Here is a 16,735-nt window from a genome sequence, read left to right as displayed (position 1 = left end):
AAATCGCCTGTGAAAAATCATCTTATCTCAAATGAAAACACCACTTATTAGATCTACTAGTAGATTATATAATTAATTCATATTAAGGTATCACTTATGTGAATATTTTACTTCCCCTCTTCATTAGTATACACCAGTTATAAAGTATATTCTAAATTATGTCAGGCACAGCGCCTGACTGTCTTACATATAGTAAGTACAATATAGTCTTAGTTATTGTTATTGTTAGTGTTATTTCCATTTTTAAAGAGGAGTCTGATGTCTCTCCAAGTATTTGAATGCATATGGGTTTGTTTACCTATCAGTTTGTCATTAACTCCAAGAATCCACCAGGCAATAAGATATTTAGAATTCTTACTGAAGTCTAATTCAATTTATAAAAATCTATTTCCTCACTTTCTTTCTTACATATATAGAGCACTCTGTGTTCTTTAATGTAACAAAATGGAAAATTGCTTTATTTTTTTTCTTTGTTCATCATCATATATAAAAGATGAATCCTTTCCAGACCAAAATTCTGTGTTTCAATTGAGGGCAAGGGTGGTATAGTGGGACACGGCATTGGTTTTACAATAAGAATTTGTGGTTGGGACAGTTAGGTGGCATAGTGGACAGAGCACCAGCCCTGAAGTCAGGAGGACCTGAGTTCAAATTTGGTCTCAGACACTTAACACTTCCTAGCTGTGTGACCCTGGGCAAGTCACTTAACTCCAATTGCCTCAGCAAAAAAAAAAAAAAAAAAAAATTGGTTTTGAGCTTGATTCTTTTAATTTCTTGATGTTAGCCTTTGACAAGTTATATAAGCACTTTGAGATAATCATTCTGTAGTATCTCTCCAGAGTTGTGAAGAAAATACCCTCTAAGGTGTAAAGCTATACATTTATGTGACCAATTAGCCATTTTATACATATCATTTATACTTAGCTGTTTTTGAGTCATATTTCAGTTATGTTTGACTCTTTGTAACCCCATTTGAGGTTTTTTCAGTAAAAGGACTAGAATGGTTTGGCATTTCTTTTTCCTGGCTAATTTTACAGATGGGGAAACTGAGACCAACATAGCTAAGTGACTTGCTCAGGGTCATAACAGCCAATAAATGTCTGGAGCCATATATAAATTCAAGTCTTCCTTATTCCATGTTCGGCTCTCTACTCACTATGCCATCTTGTTCATTTCCTCCCCTTTCCTGAATTTGTATTTTAGTGGGAATTATTTATATTATTGACAGATCAGTTCCCTGCGGATAATAGTTGCAAAGATAGTGTAAGGCCCTCTATAAAAGTCATGCCTAACATATATGTAAGCTGCTAATATATTGGTCTCTTCTCACTGGGCTTTCTTCAGTCAATTTTCTATGCTACAAGTCTTGCCCTTTTCCTTTTCCTTTACATTTCTCATCTTCCATCATAGCAATAATTGTTATATTTTATGTAGTGTGAATAATGGGAATTTGGGAGATAGCTTTTCATTTAGTTTCTGGATTTGGTACTAACATGCCAGCAAAGCAGGAGATATATCTAATAATAACTTAAAAGAAATTTGTTGAAAGGGGCAGGAAGGTGGCACAGTACATAGAGCATTGTTAACTGTTTTAGAATCTTAAAGTACAGGGAGAATTATGTGTAAATTTCACAGGATGTTCACTTTGATGTTAGAAACTTGTCTACTTAGGAGCTCCATCGTGTTTTTTAGGAAATACGAGTATTACCCGGCCTTCAGTGCCAACATATACCTAGAAGGTCTGAGTCCAAATCCAATTTCAGACAGTTGAAACTTAATAGTTGTGTGATCTGGCCAAGTCACTTAACCCCTATTGTCTTACTGAAAAGAAATCACAAAGTAAATAAACAAAACTTATTGAAGGTAATCTAATTGATTAGTTCTAATATTTGCATTATAATATGCCTAATAGTCATATTTAAACTTAAATTGTAATATACATTACATAGATCATTCCAAATAATTAATTTTCCTTTTCCTAAACACAAATTCTACCTCTTCTCTCTCTACCCTCCCTTAACTTTATTTTTTTCAATAGTTTGTGCGGTGGCAGTAAGAAATTGTTTAGAGTGTCAACAGCATTCACAACTGAAATCTAGTGGAGACTCAGTAAAAGGACATAGGACTACACATAGTTTGATAACCGCTGGGAAATCTGCATCAAAGGCAAGCATATGGATTAATGAATTTTAAATAAACATATATATTGTAATTTCATGATTAATTTTTTTAGCAATGAAAACTATAATCAATGTTGGACTTCCTAAAGTAGTAATTTAAACTTATAAACATAATATTAAATATTTATGTTTTTAACTTATAAATTTTGTTCCTCCTTAGGCTTTTCTTCTTTTATAAGTGTTTGCTTTTCTAATTTTTATAGCGCTTTTTTCTTTAGATATGGCATTTACCTTTTTTGCTTTGTCACTCTCCTTAGTAGCTCTGTAGTGTTATATGTCTGTATGCCACTTTGGGTTTTTTCTTCTGTTTCAGCAGAAAAAAATGGTATATTCCTTGTATTACTTGTCTGCTTCTTTGAGTGATATGTTTATTTCTGAACATCTCTGTGATTTTCTTTCTTAATTAGAGTCCAGTGGATATCATAACTGGTGGCATATCTCCAGTGAGAGATTTCGACAGACTTCTGCAAGACATGGATATCAATCGTCTTAGGGCAGTCGTCTTCAGAGATATAGTACGTTATTCTTCTTGTTGTGGTTGTTGTTAAATCTTTTTTTTTTTAATTTGTAATTTGTCCTATATCCCGAGCGTCCACCTTGAAATTGAAAAATCCATGGACTTTAAGGTACTTAAGCAATAAGAAAAATAAGTTTTTAGAGAGGGAATCATTTGGCATCTATTTTAGAATCTTAAAGTACAGAGAGAATTATGTAAAACTTCACAGGATGTTCACTTTGATATGAGAAATTAGTATACTTAGGAACTCCATAATGTTTTTTAGAAAATAGAGGTTGCCCCCTGAAGTGCTCAACGAATGGATCACAAAAATACATTATGAAATCTTGCTACTCATTGGACAGTTTAAAAGTTGAAATGTTGCAATTGCTCTTAGACCTGTCATGCATGTTTTCTACTCTTTTCTGTTACATTATAATTGGTTCAGATCTCTTACAATCAGAAAAGGGAAATAATCAGAACCAAGGAAAGAAAGAGAAGGAATGGCAGAAATTTATTCCAGCTAACAATTTGTACAGTGTTATTTTTTGGGGGAAAAAAAAGAAATATATGGGAAATGAAAAATAATAAACCTCAGTATGGATTTATTATTTATTGCTTGTCTTTTAATTTTGACAAGTATGAGGATAATTAACCATTTTCTAGTCAACTAGAATCCTTCAGACTATTTCAGAACAGTGTATATATCTAACATGATTTAATCTTCTCAATACACTGTTCTGAAATAGTCTGAAGGATTCTAGTTATGATATAATTGTGTTATGATATAATTCAGTTTAGCAGACCTTTTTTAAATCATTTACAATGTACATTATGATTTGTGCTATGAGAGATTCAAACATAACACTTACTTTCTACTTTTTTGGACCATATATCTATAACATAATCAGCTTTAGTACAAAATGGAACATTTTATTTATATGAAATACCAAATTCCATGTGAGGTAGGAGGCTATAAATTAATTTGTTTCAGAAGAGTAATTGGGTGATCATGGCAAACTTAGTGGAAGAAAAGTTTTTTGAGATAGGATTTCAAGAGGTAGACAAACTTAGAGTTTGTTCTAGGAATTATCAAAATTATCAAAAATATGTATGCAGAAAAGTGGATGATATGCCCAGGAGACACAGCAATTATTTCTATTTGATTCTATTTTACAGGGGAGAACATTTTTTTAAAAGCTCCTCTCTATGTACATTCTAGAAAGTTGAGGAGCTTGTGCAGTAATAGTCTTATCTTCTGTAAGACTTAAGCGCTTCTGAGTAGATAATGCTTCCAAGAAAGAAGTATGCTATAAATTTCAAGACAGAGATTCTTTCAGATTCTCTTTTAAAATTTCTTTAAAAATGTTTTAATAATTGTATTTCAAATATAATTGGTTGCTTTTGTAATCATATGTATTTCATTTTGTTTGTTTAAAAACATTGTTCTATTTATTTTACCTTTTTAACAAGTTGAGACCCTCTTTTCCTTCTCTCTCTTGACACTGACATTATCCTAGCATAGTCTTCTCCTGTGCAGGCAACATCTCATACTTGGTCAGTTGCAGCTGTCTGCTTTTTGGTCTCCTTGCCTCTAACTCTCCATTCTAGTTCATCATTCTACAAGCTTTCAGAATGTTCTTCTGAAAGTTCTAGGTCAACTATGTCAGCTCCCTGCCTCCAGTGCACTAAACTCCAAGGATACCTTGGCATTTCCTGCATTAAATATAAAATGCTGTGCTTGGTATTCAGAGTTCTTTACATCTTGATTCCCTCCTACCTTTCCAGAACTCTTACCCTTCTCTTCCTCCAAATACAGTAACATTGGTCTCCTTGTTCTTTAGTCCAGACACTGAATCTCTCTTCTTTGAACATATTCACTGGCTGTTTCCCATTCCTAGAATGCTTTTCCTCCTCATCTATACTTTCTGACTTTCCTAACTTTCTTTCAGTCCTGGCTAAAATCCTACCTTCTCTATAGGAGAAGCCTTTTCTTATATCTCATAATGCTACTGCCTTTCCTGTCTTGATTATCTACAGTTTATTTTGTATATAACTTGTTTGTACATAGTCATTTCCACATTGTCTCCATTTAATAGTGGGTTCCTTGAGAACTTTAACTGTTTTTTCCTTTCTTTATATACTAGCTCTTAGCACAATTCCTGGCACAGATTAGGTGCTTAATAAATGCTTATCAAGTAAAAGACTTAGAAGTGGTCCACAGGATCACCAGTCTGCCCATGATCCATGACACAAAATAGGTTAAAATCCTTGAATTACTATTGTTTTTAAAATCTGCATGGAAAGCTTATTTTAAGTCAAAATACCCCATTCAATCTCTCTTTATTCCACTACAGTTTTCTTTGTCACTCTTAATTTTGTTTTTATGGGGGGAGTATCATTCCATCAACTTTATGCCCTCTGTCTACATACGTTCCTTCTAATTGCTCTTATAGTAATCCAATTCTTAAAATGTTGAAAATATTGTGTCACATAGAAAAATAAACAATTAAACTTTATAAAATTTTTATGTTTCTTTTTCTTGTGTGTTTTTTTTAAACCTTTCTATTTTTCTTTTGAATCTTTTAATTTAGAGGTCAGATTTTTTTTATTCAGTTCTGGTCTTTAAAAGTCCCCTATTTCATTAAATGCACATTTTCCCTCTAAACGATTATATTCAGTTTTGCTGGAGAGATCATTTTTGGTTGTAGTCCTAACTCCTTTGCGTTCTGGGATATCCAGTTCTTTAATGTGGAAGTTGTCAAATCCTCTGTAATTCTAATTGTAGCTTCATGATAATTTGAATTGTTTCCTTGTGACTGCTTGTAGCACTTTGTCCTCGATTGATAAGCTTTGGGTTTTGGTTGTGGTGTTCCGAAGAGTTTTCATTTTGGGATTTCTTTCAGGCCATGATTGGTACATACTTTCACTTTCTATTTTGCCCTCTGGTTATCAGAAAAATTTTCTTTGACAATTTCTTGAAAGATGTTGTCCATGCCTTCCCCCCCCCCCCCCCCCATGGTTTTCAGGTAGTCTAATGATTCTTTTTTTTTTTTTTTCTTACATTTTTAAAGTGGCCAAGAGCCATTTTGTCATTATTGTATTTTCTAAGTTTATGCCTTGATCCTCTTTGTCACTGTACTAACTTTCAAGAATCAATTTTTTTTGGTTAGAGTGTTTGTGTGTGTGTGTGTGTGTGTGTGTGTGTGTGTGTGTGTGTGTGTGTGTGCGTGCGCTTGCACTGGCTTTTACTTGTTTTTCCTGGCTTATCATCTTACTTTTACTGGAAGGTAGACTTCCCTTATGTCTTGTACAGGGGGATGAGGTCTCTTTTGCTTTCCCAGGAAGGGTATTAGCTGCTGGCCTAGCCTAGGGGGCAGGCCTTCTTGCTGAGTTGCTGTGGTAACAGTATTTCTGGTGGCTGTCCCTGGAGAGGAGATCCTGTGCTTGCAGGCACCTAGGGCAGGGTTTGGTGTGGTCTGGTTTGTTCAAGGGTTGCTGAGATTGGGGCCTTGGTTTTCTGCACAGACTGCTCACTTGCTTGGGGCTGCAGCTTTATGGAAGGGCAGGATCTCCCTAATTTATTGACCTAAATTTGAAGCCTTGCTGCAGGCTCCCAGCTGTGACACTGGTACTTCTGCTGCTCTTTGAATTCATTTTTCTCCTACTGCAATGAAAGATTTTTCCTACAATACTGGGGAGCTGCTTCCTTGCTCCTAGATCCATTCCAAGGCAATTTTCTTATTGTTTTAGTAGAGGAATTTTGGAGGACTTCAATGAGTTTCTTCTTCACTTTGCTATCTTGGCACCAGAAGTCCTTGAATTTTTTTAATGTATATTCTCATTTGATCTTATATCTTTTTACTATGAAGATATACTTGTTCAATCCAAGGCTTATCACAACATCATCAATGCCATTGACTTTTGCACTCCTGTGACTAACCTCATTATCTATATGAGGTGGAAACTGCATATGATCCCTATATCTTTCTTTACTTCTCTCCTCACATCCTGGTGATAAAATCACAAAGGGTATCTTGCTCTTTGTCCCCTTCCCACCTCAGTCATGCTCAATCACATTTTCTGCTGGTTTTGGTAAGCTGCTTGCTAGAGCAATATAATCCAGTAGTGGTCTATTTTTGAGCTTGACCTGTTTCTGGAACTTCCTACTCATGAATGTTGTTTAAAACAAATAATGTTCTTTTAGTCCTAGTCTATCAAAGGCAGCTTTGATCATTTGTGCTAGAAGCTATATTATATATATTATGTGGAAAAATCATATACTGGAAGATGGAATAGCTAGCTTCTCATTCTGTTTTTTTTTTTTTAACTAGCTTCATTTTTATGAAAAAATTACTTAAGGTTTTCTGAATGTTGCTTTTTAAATATGAAAAGTGAAATTGTACTCAGTGATCTTTAAGCTACTTGTCCCTGCAGTCAAAAAGGAAGAAATCCATGATGCAAAAATATTTTTAAGAATTTTTGTCCTGTGACATTACAACGCTTAGCATGTGACAACCAAGAATATTTATAAATTATTTCCATCATATTTTCAGAATGTGATCTTGTTGAAAGTAGGAACTGTCTTCTTTTTCTCTTTGTGTAATCAGTTATTAGAGCACTTGGCATAAACTCATTGCTTAAATAAGTGCTTTTCTATTACTGTGTAGTTGTACAGGAGCCATTTATATTCTCCTGAGCTTCAATTTCATCACTTGTAGAATGATACCATTGGACCAGATGATTCTTGATGGCTCTTCCTGCTCTATCTAAGTCTGTAATCCTGTGACAAATACTAGAGCACTTGAGAAATGCATTCTTAATTTTTCATTCTATAGGGGCTGCTAGGTGGCGCAGCGGGTAGAACACCAGCCCTGAATTCAGGAGGACCCGAGTTCAAATCTGGTCTCAGACATTTAACACTTCCTAGCTGTGTGACCCTGGGCAAGTCACTTAACCCCAGCCTATTAAAAAAAATTTTTTTTTTTTTTTCATTCTATCCCTGTAGGTCTTCAGTTTACCATGATTGATATTTGAAGGCTTTTATTTTTTCAAGAATTTTACTTCACTTTCCTTTACCTAACCTAGTCTTATGTCAGTTTACTAACATTCTTTGGTTATTCAGTGAATAAATATTCTTTATTCAGGGTGGCAAGCAACATGGTGCAGTAAAAAAGTACTGGCTCTGTAATCAAAGGACCTTATATAATGATGAAAAGGTTGAACTGTGTAACTTCAGAGGTCATTTTCATCTCCAGATCTATGTTCCTATGATCTTTGAACATTATTTCATTTACTACACTTTTGTATTGCCATCTCAATGATGGACATTTGCTAGAGAAAGTGTTTTGAACTCGCTGTGTTCAAAATGGACATTATAATTATTTTCTCCAAACTCCTAACTTATCCCTTCTTTAAACTTTTCTTTTTCTGTTGAAGGCACAGGGAGTCTCTCAGTCGCTCAAATTCCTTAGGGGTTATTCTTGACTCATCCCTCATTCTTATCCCCTATATCTAATTAGTTGTCAAGTCTTGTTAATTCCAACCTCCATAGTATCTTTTGTATTTTTTTCCACTTATAATTTTTTCTTAGGATTTCATCAAGTCATGTCTGAATTGCTGTCATAGTTTTCTTTAATTGTTTCCTCTATTTGCAATTCTGCCCATCTTCATTATTTTCCCTGCATGACTAGCAAAATCTCTTAGTCACAAGTCTAATAACTATATCTCCCAATTAATATCAAATCTTCAGTGTCTACATATTTTTTTCAGGAGAAAATTAAAACTACATTACCTGACATTTAAGGTTCTCCACAGTCTGTCTCTGGAATAACTTTCTCACATTAATTTTTTGTTGGTCCCCTTCATAAATTCTACATTCTATTCAAATTAGTTCATTGACTTTGTCCCATTTTACATCTTTTGCCTCTACTTTTGCATGGGATAATCCCTGCACCTGTGTTGTATATTTTCTTCATTTGTACCTCTCATAATAATTTCTTCAAAGCTTAATTCAGGTGCCATGTCTGCCATGAAACTTCTTCTCAGTCCCCCAGTTGTTAATGTTCTTTCCCTTTTATGCTCATTATACTTATTTGTGTGTGTGTGTGTGTGTGTGTGTGTGTGTGTGTGTGTGTGTGTATGTGTGTGTTATATTCCTCCAGTAGCATGTTAGCTCTTTGCGAAGAAAATCTTTTGTCTCCTTTGATTTTATATTCAATGAACTTAATGTATTGTCTTGCTTAATAAGTGTTTGGTGTGGTGTTTATGTTCAGTTAATTGTCACTTCAATAATAAGCAGAAAATAAACCCAAAGAACAATACAAAAATAAGATCATAAGCCATCAAAGTGCTTCTAACCTAGTAATAATGAAGGTAACTCTTTTTCACCCTATATTCCCTTCTCCTTACTGTCCCATTTCCTCTCTCCCCTCTTCCCCCTTCCACTCCTCCCCTTCTTTCCCTTAGGAGGATAGCAAACAAGCTCAGTTCTTGGCCTTGGCTGTAGTATACTTTATCTCTGTCCTCATGGTGTCCAAGTACAGAGACATTCTGGAACCTCAAAATGAAATGCGCCAACCTCAGTGCGATGAGTCTTTGAAAGAATCTGGCAACGCAAGTGGTGATATGCCATCAACTGGTAAAGTTTTATGTGCTTTTCTTTGGTCCTGAAAAAGCAGTAAAAGTTGGTATATTCAAGGTAGTAATACTAATCTTTCTTGAAGTCTTTAATGAAATTGGAACAAATGTTTACTCATGATCACTATACTGTGATTTGATGTGTGTGAAAATTCATTGAATGGCTATTTGAAATGCATTTTGGGATTTATGGAGTTGGATGGGATTTTTAATTGCTTAATATCTTTGTTGCAGTAATTTTTAAAGCCTTCTAATGCATTCATATTATATAAGCCTTCATTTTGTTTTCTAAGAGTGCTCCACATATTCCATAGATTTCATATATATTTAATGGTTATTCGTAAATTTTTTTTCTTTGAAGTTGCAATCAATTTAAGTTTTCTTCGCTTTTGTCTTTGTAATTAGATTTAGAATCAACAACAGCAACTAGCAGCCCATTACCTCCAGCAACAATGGAAGATTCAGCAAGTGTGGCATCTGGCCAAAGGAGAAATTCTGGTAGTGCAGAAGAATCAACTTCAGCCATTGGAAGTAATGTGGCTGTGGCCATTTCTGCTGGGCCTCAGTGTGTTAGCGCAGGTCCTGATGCCATTAGTGAAGTGCTAAGCACACTTTCTTTAGAAGTGAATAAATCTCAAGATGCCAGAAATGATGGAGCCAGTGAGTTAAATACCAAGACTGTGCCCCCTGTACCAACTGCAAAAAATGTGAATGTGAAAGACATTCTTAGAAGCTTGGTTAACATGCCAGCAGATGGAGTCACTGTGGATCCTGCCTTTCTTCCCCCAGCCTGCCTTGGCACTCTTAGTGATCTTTCTGCTGAGCAACCTGTGCAGTTCCGATCCTTCGACAGGTACTATACATTATCATTTTCCTCCAGTTATGTTTACCTTTCTCAGTGTGAAAAAGAATTATAAATATAAGATGAATTTAAACAATACTATTTGCATAGATTTTATAAAAACTGTGGATTCACATGGGGGCAGGATACCTGAAAACATAAATCATAGGGGACTAACTCCTAACTCAATTACTGTGCATAAGACAAAAGTCTTCCTGTCCTAAAATGTCTTTCCTAAATCTGTCTCAAAATTTTCAATTTTTTTTTTTTTTTTGGACTGCCTGAAATTCTACATATTGGGATTTTTTTTTTTTTTTTTTTAATGTACAGTTAAATTTCAAAATTGGAAAATGTCTCTTAAATGGCTCAAGGCCACATCATTTCACTTTTATATCTGAATCATTACTTTATTCCTTTTTTTTTTTTTTTTTTTTTTTTTTTTTTTTTTTTTTTGCTGAGGCAGTTGGGGTTAAGACTTGCCTAGGGTTACACAGCTAAGAAGTGGTAAGTATCTGAGGTCAGATTTGAACTCAGGTCCTCCTGACCATTGCACCACTTAGCTGCCCCTCATTACTTTATTCCTAATGCCTAACTTTAAATATTTGCAGTCAGAAAATGGAAAATTTGTTTGGAACAAGAAGCTAGAGTGTGGGGTGAAGTAAGTGATTTTGTGGAACATAGAACAAATTGAGGTGCTATAGCATGAAGATGCTGCGATTCTTAGGGTTAAAAGGATAAGCGATCCTGAGAAATATAAAAAATTGGTTTAGATTGTATTCAAGGCAAATTTTATCCATTTAAATAAACTTCATCCGTTTAAAAACTTTGCTTAGAAATGTCTTTGTACTAAAGAAGATTTGACTCCTTTTCTTCTCATTCTCATTCTTCTTTTTCTCCTCTTTTTCTTCCTCTTTTTCTTATTCCTTCTCTTGTTCACCTACCTGTTCTTCCTCTTTTCTTCTTATTCTCTTCCTTTTTTTTTTTTTTTTTTTGTCTTTCTCCTCCTTTTTTCTTCTTCCTTTTTTCCTTCAAGTTTGGGATCTTAATGTATTATGATAATGAGGACTTTTCTTCCCCAGCATCTATACCATTGACATTGACAGCAACCTCCTTCTCTTCCTCCTCTGTTCCCTCCTCCCTAGTAGCACTAGAACAAGAGAATCTGTGATGGAAATTGGTTTTTGGCAAGGCATGATTGGCAGAGAAACAAAGTGGGTAAGAGTAGAAGATAATATATTATTGTACCGATTAGCCAAGATTGTTGGATCAGTTCACAACTCCATCAGTAATTCATTAGTGTTTCTATTTTCCCACACCTCTAACAATTATAATTTTCTTTTTCTATTATAATTGTCAAACTGATAGTTAACAGTCAGTACTTTGCATTTTTCTGGTCAATAGTGATTTAGAGAATTATTTTCATATGATTAGAAATTGCTTTAATTTCTTGTTCCTCATCCTCGATCTTTTCTGCACTATTTGACAGTTTTGATGACCCCTTTCCTCTCTGGGTTTTTATGTCATTATTTGCTCTTTAGTTTCCTCCTACTTCTGTGAATGCTCTTTCTTAGTTTCTTTTGATGCATCTTCATTCATGTCATTCAGTCTAATTGCTTATCTACTGAGGCTCTGATCTTGTACTGATTCTCCTTTCTGTCTATATTTTCTCACTTAATGGCCTTTTTCACTCTTATGATTTCCTTTATCATTTCTATGCAGATGACTACCACATCTTCTTATTCTGGTCTGTTTCCCTGTTACACTGTCTTACATCATCAAAGATACATTAGATATTTAAAATTACATGTTCCAAAGCCATGTCAAATGTATTATATTATGTTCCTTGTCTAATCCATCTTCTGAAGTGTTTATTGCTTTTGAAAGTACCACTATCCTTCTAGGCTCCCCCTTTTCTTCAAAACCTCTTCTTTCAAAACCCCTTTTCTTCTTTTGTCTTTATTTATTCTCTTCTGATCTAGGACACTGCAGCCTTCTATATCACTTATGCTCACAAGATAGAGGTCATCTTTCACTTTTTACACCCTGTCCCTTATACCCACTGTGTTACCAAGCTCTCTTACCTTTATTTTCATAACATCTCTTGAATTCTCTTCCTTCACACCTCTGACATTAGTACTACTTAGTAATAGCCAGTGGTTCTGTCTCATCTCCATAATTAAATACAAAATGCTGTGGGGTTAGAACTCTTTGATAAACTCCCTCTTCCCTTTCAGTCTTGTTATACTTTATACCCTGACAAAAAAAAAAAATAAAAGAGAACAAGGTCTAAGACAAGAACATGAGGTGGGTATTCACTTGGTGAAGATGAGAAGGGAGAGTATTTTCAGAATTTAGGTTGAGAAACAACAAGGAGCCCTTGTTTATGGATCATAGAGTATTTCCTGAAGACTCAATTTAAGCACTACATTCTTTATAAAGCATTTTTGATTGCCCAATTAATAGTGTTATCCTTTTCTCCCCCCCACATCTACAGATACACATAAACATGTATGTATAAATAGCTGTGTATGTATTAAGTATGTATTTGTATATGTGCATCTTATACCCTTCAGTAGGATATAAGTATTTTCATTTTTGCCTTTCTATTCCTAGTGCTTAACATATACTTCATAAATGCTTGTTTTATTGGATGGTTTACATCAGTTGTACAAATCTTCTTGTTTCTTTGATTTCTGTGAGATCTTACCTTCAGATACTGATATCTTGAGAATTTATCTCCCATTGTACTCAAAATTGTGTTACCTTAAACACCCATGTTCTCTGTATCTATTTCAAATATTTTCCCCATTTTTTGTTTAATTTATTATAATTTCTGCTTCTCCATGTAGCATATTAAAATTATTTACAAAAGATGCAAGACTAATTTTTGAGGGAGTGCATCATAATTCAGAAATTGCAAAAAAAAAAACAAAACTGCATGAATATGTCAGGTTATGCAACAAAAGTCTTTGAAATCTGACTTGTATTAAGAACCCTTCAAAGCATAGACATGGAAGGTCTTTTAACGTAATAAAACACATCTAAAAGAAAGAATCGTAATTTTTAGTAATAATAAATACTAGAAACTTTCTTAGTCAGTTCAGACATTAGGTAAGGATGCCACACCTTTCCACCATTATTTGATATTCTAGCATGCTGATTATAGCAATATGAAAAGAGACAGAAGCTGAGGAAACATTAGTAAAGAGGAAGCCAAATTCTTTCTATTTATTTATTATTTGATCCTTTACTTTTAAAATCCTTAAAAATTAGTTGATAAATTAAGGTAGTAGCACCAACAAGTTAGACATAAATAATTACTGTATAACACTAACAAAAGATAAAAGAAAAAGATCAAGAAATTCTGGGTAAAATAACTACAATCTAAAATGTCAGCAAGTTAATCTTCTAAGTTAGACACAAGATTTTCTAAAATGTAACTACAAAAAGTCCTCATAGAAATAAGGTTAAACTAAATAATTGTGGAGAGATTCATTATTCAATGTAATAAAAATGAAAATACCACCTAAAATAAATTATAAATTTAGTTTTGTACTAAAATTTATTTGAAGGAACAAAAACAGCTTAATTTCAAAGAAATAAAGCTTAAGATATGTTGGAGAAATATGGGGTAAACATATCATAGGCATCTCCAAGGGAACCCCAGATCTGAACCCCCTAAAAGTAAAACAAATAAAAAGAATGATTGATGCCAGATGAGTCTTAGGAGCTAGTAGTTTTCAAAATTATCTGATATCAAATATAAATCCAAGAATGCAGAGTACTTGAGAAGTTTCTCTTCTTTTTATGAGAACTATTGGGAATTTAATTTGAATTCAGCTTTAGATCAACATTTTACATTGTAAGTATGGTACAGTGAATTCCAATTGTTTAGTGATTTAAATATACGTTTCTTTTATTTTTAATTATAGCTTTTTATTTACAAAATATATGCAGGGGTAATTTTTATATATACATATGTACATATAGTTATTTTGCTGTAGAAAAAGACTTCGAAATAGTGTACAATTAACCTGTGAAGGAAATTAAAAATGCAGGCGGACAAAAATAGAGGGTTTGGGAATTATATGTAGTGGTTCATAGTCATCTCCTAGAGTTCCTTTGCTGGGTGTAGTTCGTTCTATTTATTATTGAACAAATGGAACTGATTCCAATTTCTTTGTCTGAAAATTGTCTGTTCATATCCTTTGACCATTTATCAATTGGAGAACGGCTTGATTTTTTATAAATTAAAGTCAATTCTCTATATATTTTGGAAATGATGCTTTTATCAGAACCTTTGATTATAAAAATGTTTTCCTAGTTTATTGCTTCCCTTCTAATCTTGTCTGCATTAATTTTGTTTGTACAAAAACTTTTCAATTTGATATAATCAAAATTTTATATTTTGTGATCAATAATGATCTTTAGTTCTTCTTTGGTCATAAATTCCTTCCTCTTCCACAGGTCTGAGAGGTAAATTATCCTATGTTGTTCTAATTTATTTATAATCTCATTCTTTATGCCTAGGTCACGAACCCATTTTGACCTTATCTTGGTGTACAGTGTTAAGTGTGGGTCAATGCCTAGTTTCTGTCGTACTAATTTTTTAACTTTCACAGAAGTTTTTGTCAAACAGTGAATTCTTATCCCAAAAGCTGGGGTCTTGGGGTTTGTACATATATGTTTCTTAAGGATAAATTGCTGGAGATGCCATGAGTGTCTGCTGGGTGAAATCAGCTTAATTTTATGAATTTTTACTTTGATAAAGAATGAACCAGAAATAAAATGATCAATTAAGATTTTATCAGTGAGGGATGATAAGTAGGGGATCAGTAAAGTTAGTTATTATTCAAAGAAGTTTTGGAATTCTGTTCTTAAAATTTCTTTAATAATTGATAGTTTGTAAATATCATTAAAAATCTTAAAGACTTAAGGATCAGTTCACTTTTTTTGAAAAATCCAATATTCATTTAATTCAGTTCTGATGAATAAAATGGTGGGAAATACGAGTTTTATGCTAACCAGGTATAATTACAAAATAATGAGCAAGTTTGTTTTTCTTTTCTGCCCTTTGAACATATTTTAAAGTCATTTTTAAAAGATAAGTTCCTAATTTTTTTGAATACATCCTTTGAATACGTTGATATAGTTCACAAGTGTTTTTTGGTTTTTTTTTTTTTTAGGGCAAAAAAAATCAAATTTTATTCTAAGTCTTCATAATTTAACAATTTTACCTCCTATAAAACCAGTAATTTGGTATCTATAGAAGAATTTTGTTAGGTATAAGCTTATTTGTGTTTGCTAATATATGCCTTGGGTTCTCAGCTTTTTGACAATACTTTTTATTATAATAAATACCAATATAGTCTTCTAATCCTAGTTTCTGCTCTTAAAATGTAGAACATTGGCTATAGTTAAATAAATTTCCTTTTTTCTTAATTTTTCAATAATGCTTGTATTACTTTCTTAATTTTTCAATAATGCTTGAATTCCTTTCTTATCTATTTCATAAGCATATACAAAATTATCAATTGAAATTACTTTGGGATAATAAGACCCACACGAATGCTATTATTATTGAAACATCTCACAGATGTTAATTTTTGACTTTTGAAAGAGACACCTTCCTGCATTGAATTTTTCATAATGAAATGGCTTATTTGTATTCTTGTGAATTAAAATGGTTGAAATTTGGCTGAAATAAATCTAGAATTTAAATTTAAAGATGTCATATATAGTATATGAAATTATAGTTTATAAAATGTCATCATTTTATACATTCAGTTCATTTCTAAAAACCTCTAGGTGAAACTGATATTTTTAAATTTTCAAAGTTATGGATAATCTCTTCATTGACAAATTTCATGATCTCTTTTTCGTCTTCATCCTTTTAGAACTAGCTTTTATATTCCACATTGTTACCTACCTTCTCCTACTAGACATTTTCTCTTTGGGCTTTCATGATTCTATTCTTTCCTGATTCTCCTTCAACTTTTTTCAGTTCTCATTTCTACACATCCCCACTGTGGATATTTCCTAAAGCTGTGAACAAGTTCTGTTACTTTCTCTCTCTTTTTGAGTGAGTTCACTGAATCATCATCTCTATTCACCTTTTTTCCCCAATCTTTAATCCCATATTACTTATTGGACATTTCAAACTGGATGTGTCAGAGACACATCAAATTCTACCTGTTCAAAATAGAACTTATTTTCTTCCCTCCTAATTGTTCCTCCTTCCAAAGTTTCTTACTTCAGTCCTTCTTATCTTCCAGCTTTATTACTTACTAAGGTATTCCTACCTCAAGTCTCTCCTCCCTTCAGTGTATCCTCCACAATTACAAAAACAATTTTCTTTGGGCATAGATCTGACCTTGTCACTTTTCTAATTCAAAAGTATCTTTGATTTCTATTGTAAATAAGACAGGGTAGTCTTCTCTTAGGAATCTCTGAAACTTTATGATGGCATTATTTCTTTTTTTTTTTTAATTAAAGCTTTTTTCTTTTTTTCCAACAAGAAGAAACATTTATTAACAATGTTTCTGACTACCAAGTGTATCATTGGACAATAACCATTTT

The 16,735-nt window shown here is 33.2% G+C and overlaps 1 protein-coding gene across 4 annotated transcripts in view; it reads left to right on the top strand.

Annotated features, from left to right (window-relative positions):
• The window catches only part of LRBA (LPS responsive beige-like anchor protein), a 742,057-nt gene that overhangs the window by 167,729 nt on the left and 557,593 nt on the right, over positions 1–16,735 (top strand). For all 4 annotated transcript variants that reach the window (XM_074272516.1, XM_074272513.1, XM_074272515.1 and 1 more), the window contains exons 27-30: positions 2,039–2,166; positions 2,588–2,695; positions 9,145–9,316; positions 9,721–10,168. In XM_074272516.1, coding sequence (XP_074128617.1) covers positions 2,039–2,166; positions 2,588–2,695; positions 9,145–9,316; positions 9,721–10,168 — 856 coding nt within the window. The remainder of the gene's footprint in view (positions 1–2,038; positions 2,167–2,587; positions 2,696–9,144; positions 9,317–9,720; positions 10,169–16,735) is intronic.

The sequence above is a fragment of the Sminthopsis crassicaudata genome, chromosome 6, assembly GCF_048593235.1.
Source record: "Sminthopsis crassicaudata isolate SCR6 chromosome 6, ASM4859323v1, whole genome shotgun sequence".
In the NCBI taxonomy this organism is placed as follows: domain Eukaryota; kingdom Metazoa; phylum Chordata; class Mammalia; order Dasyuromorphia; family Dasyuridae; genus Sminthopsis; species Sminthopsis crassicaudata.
This window is presented reverse-complemented; position numbering and strand designations above follow the sequence as displayed.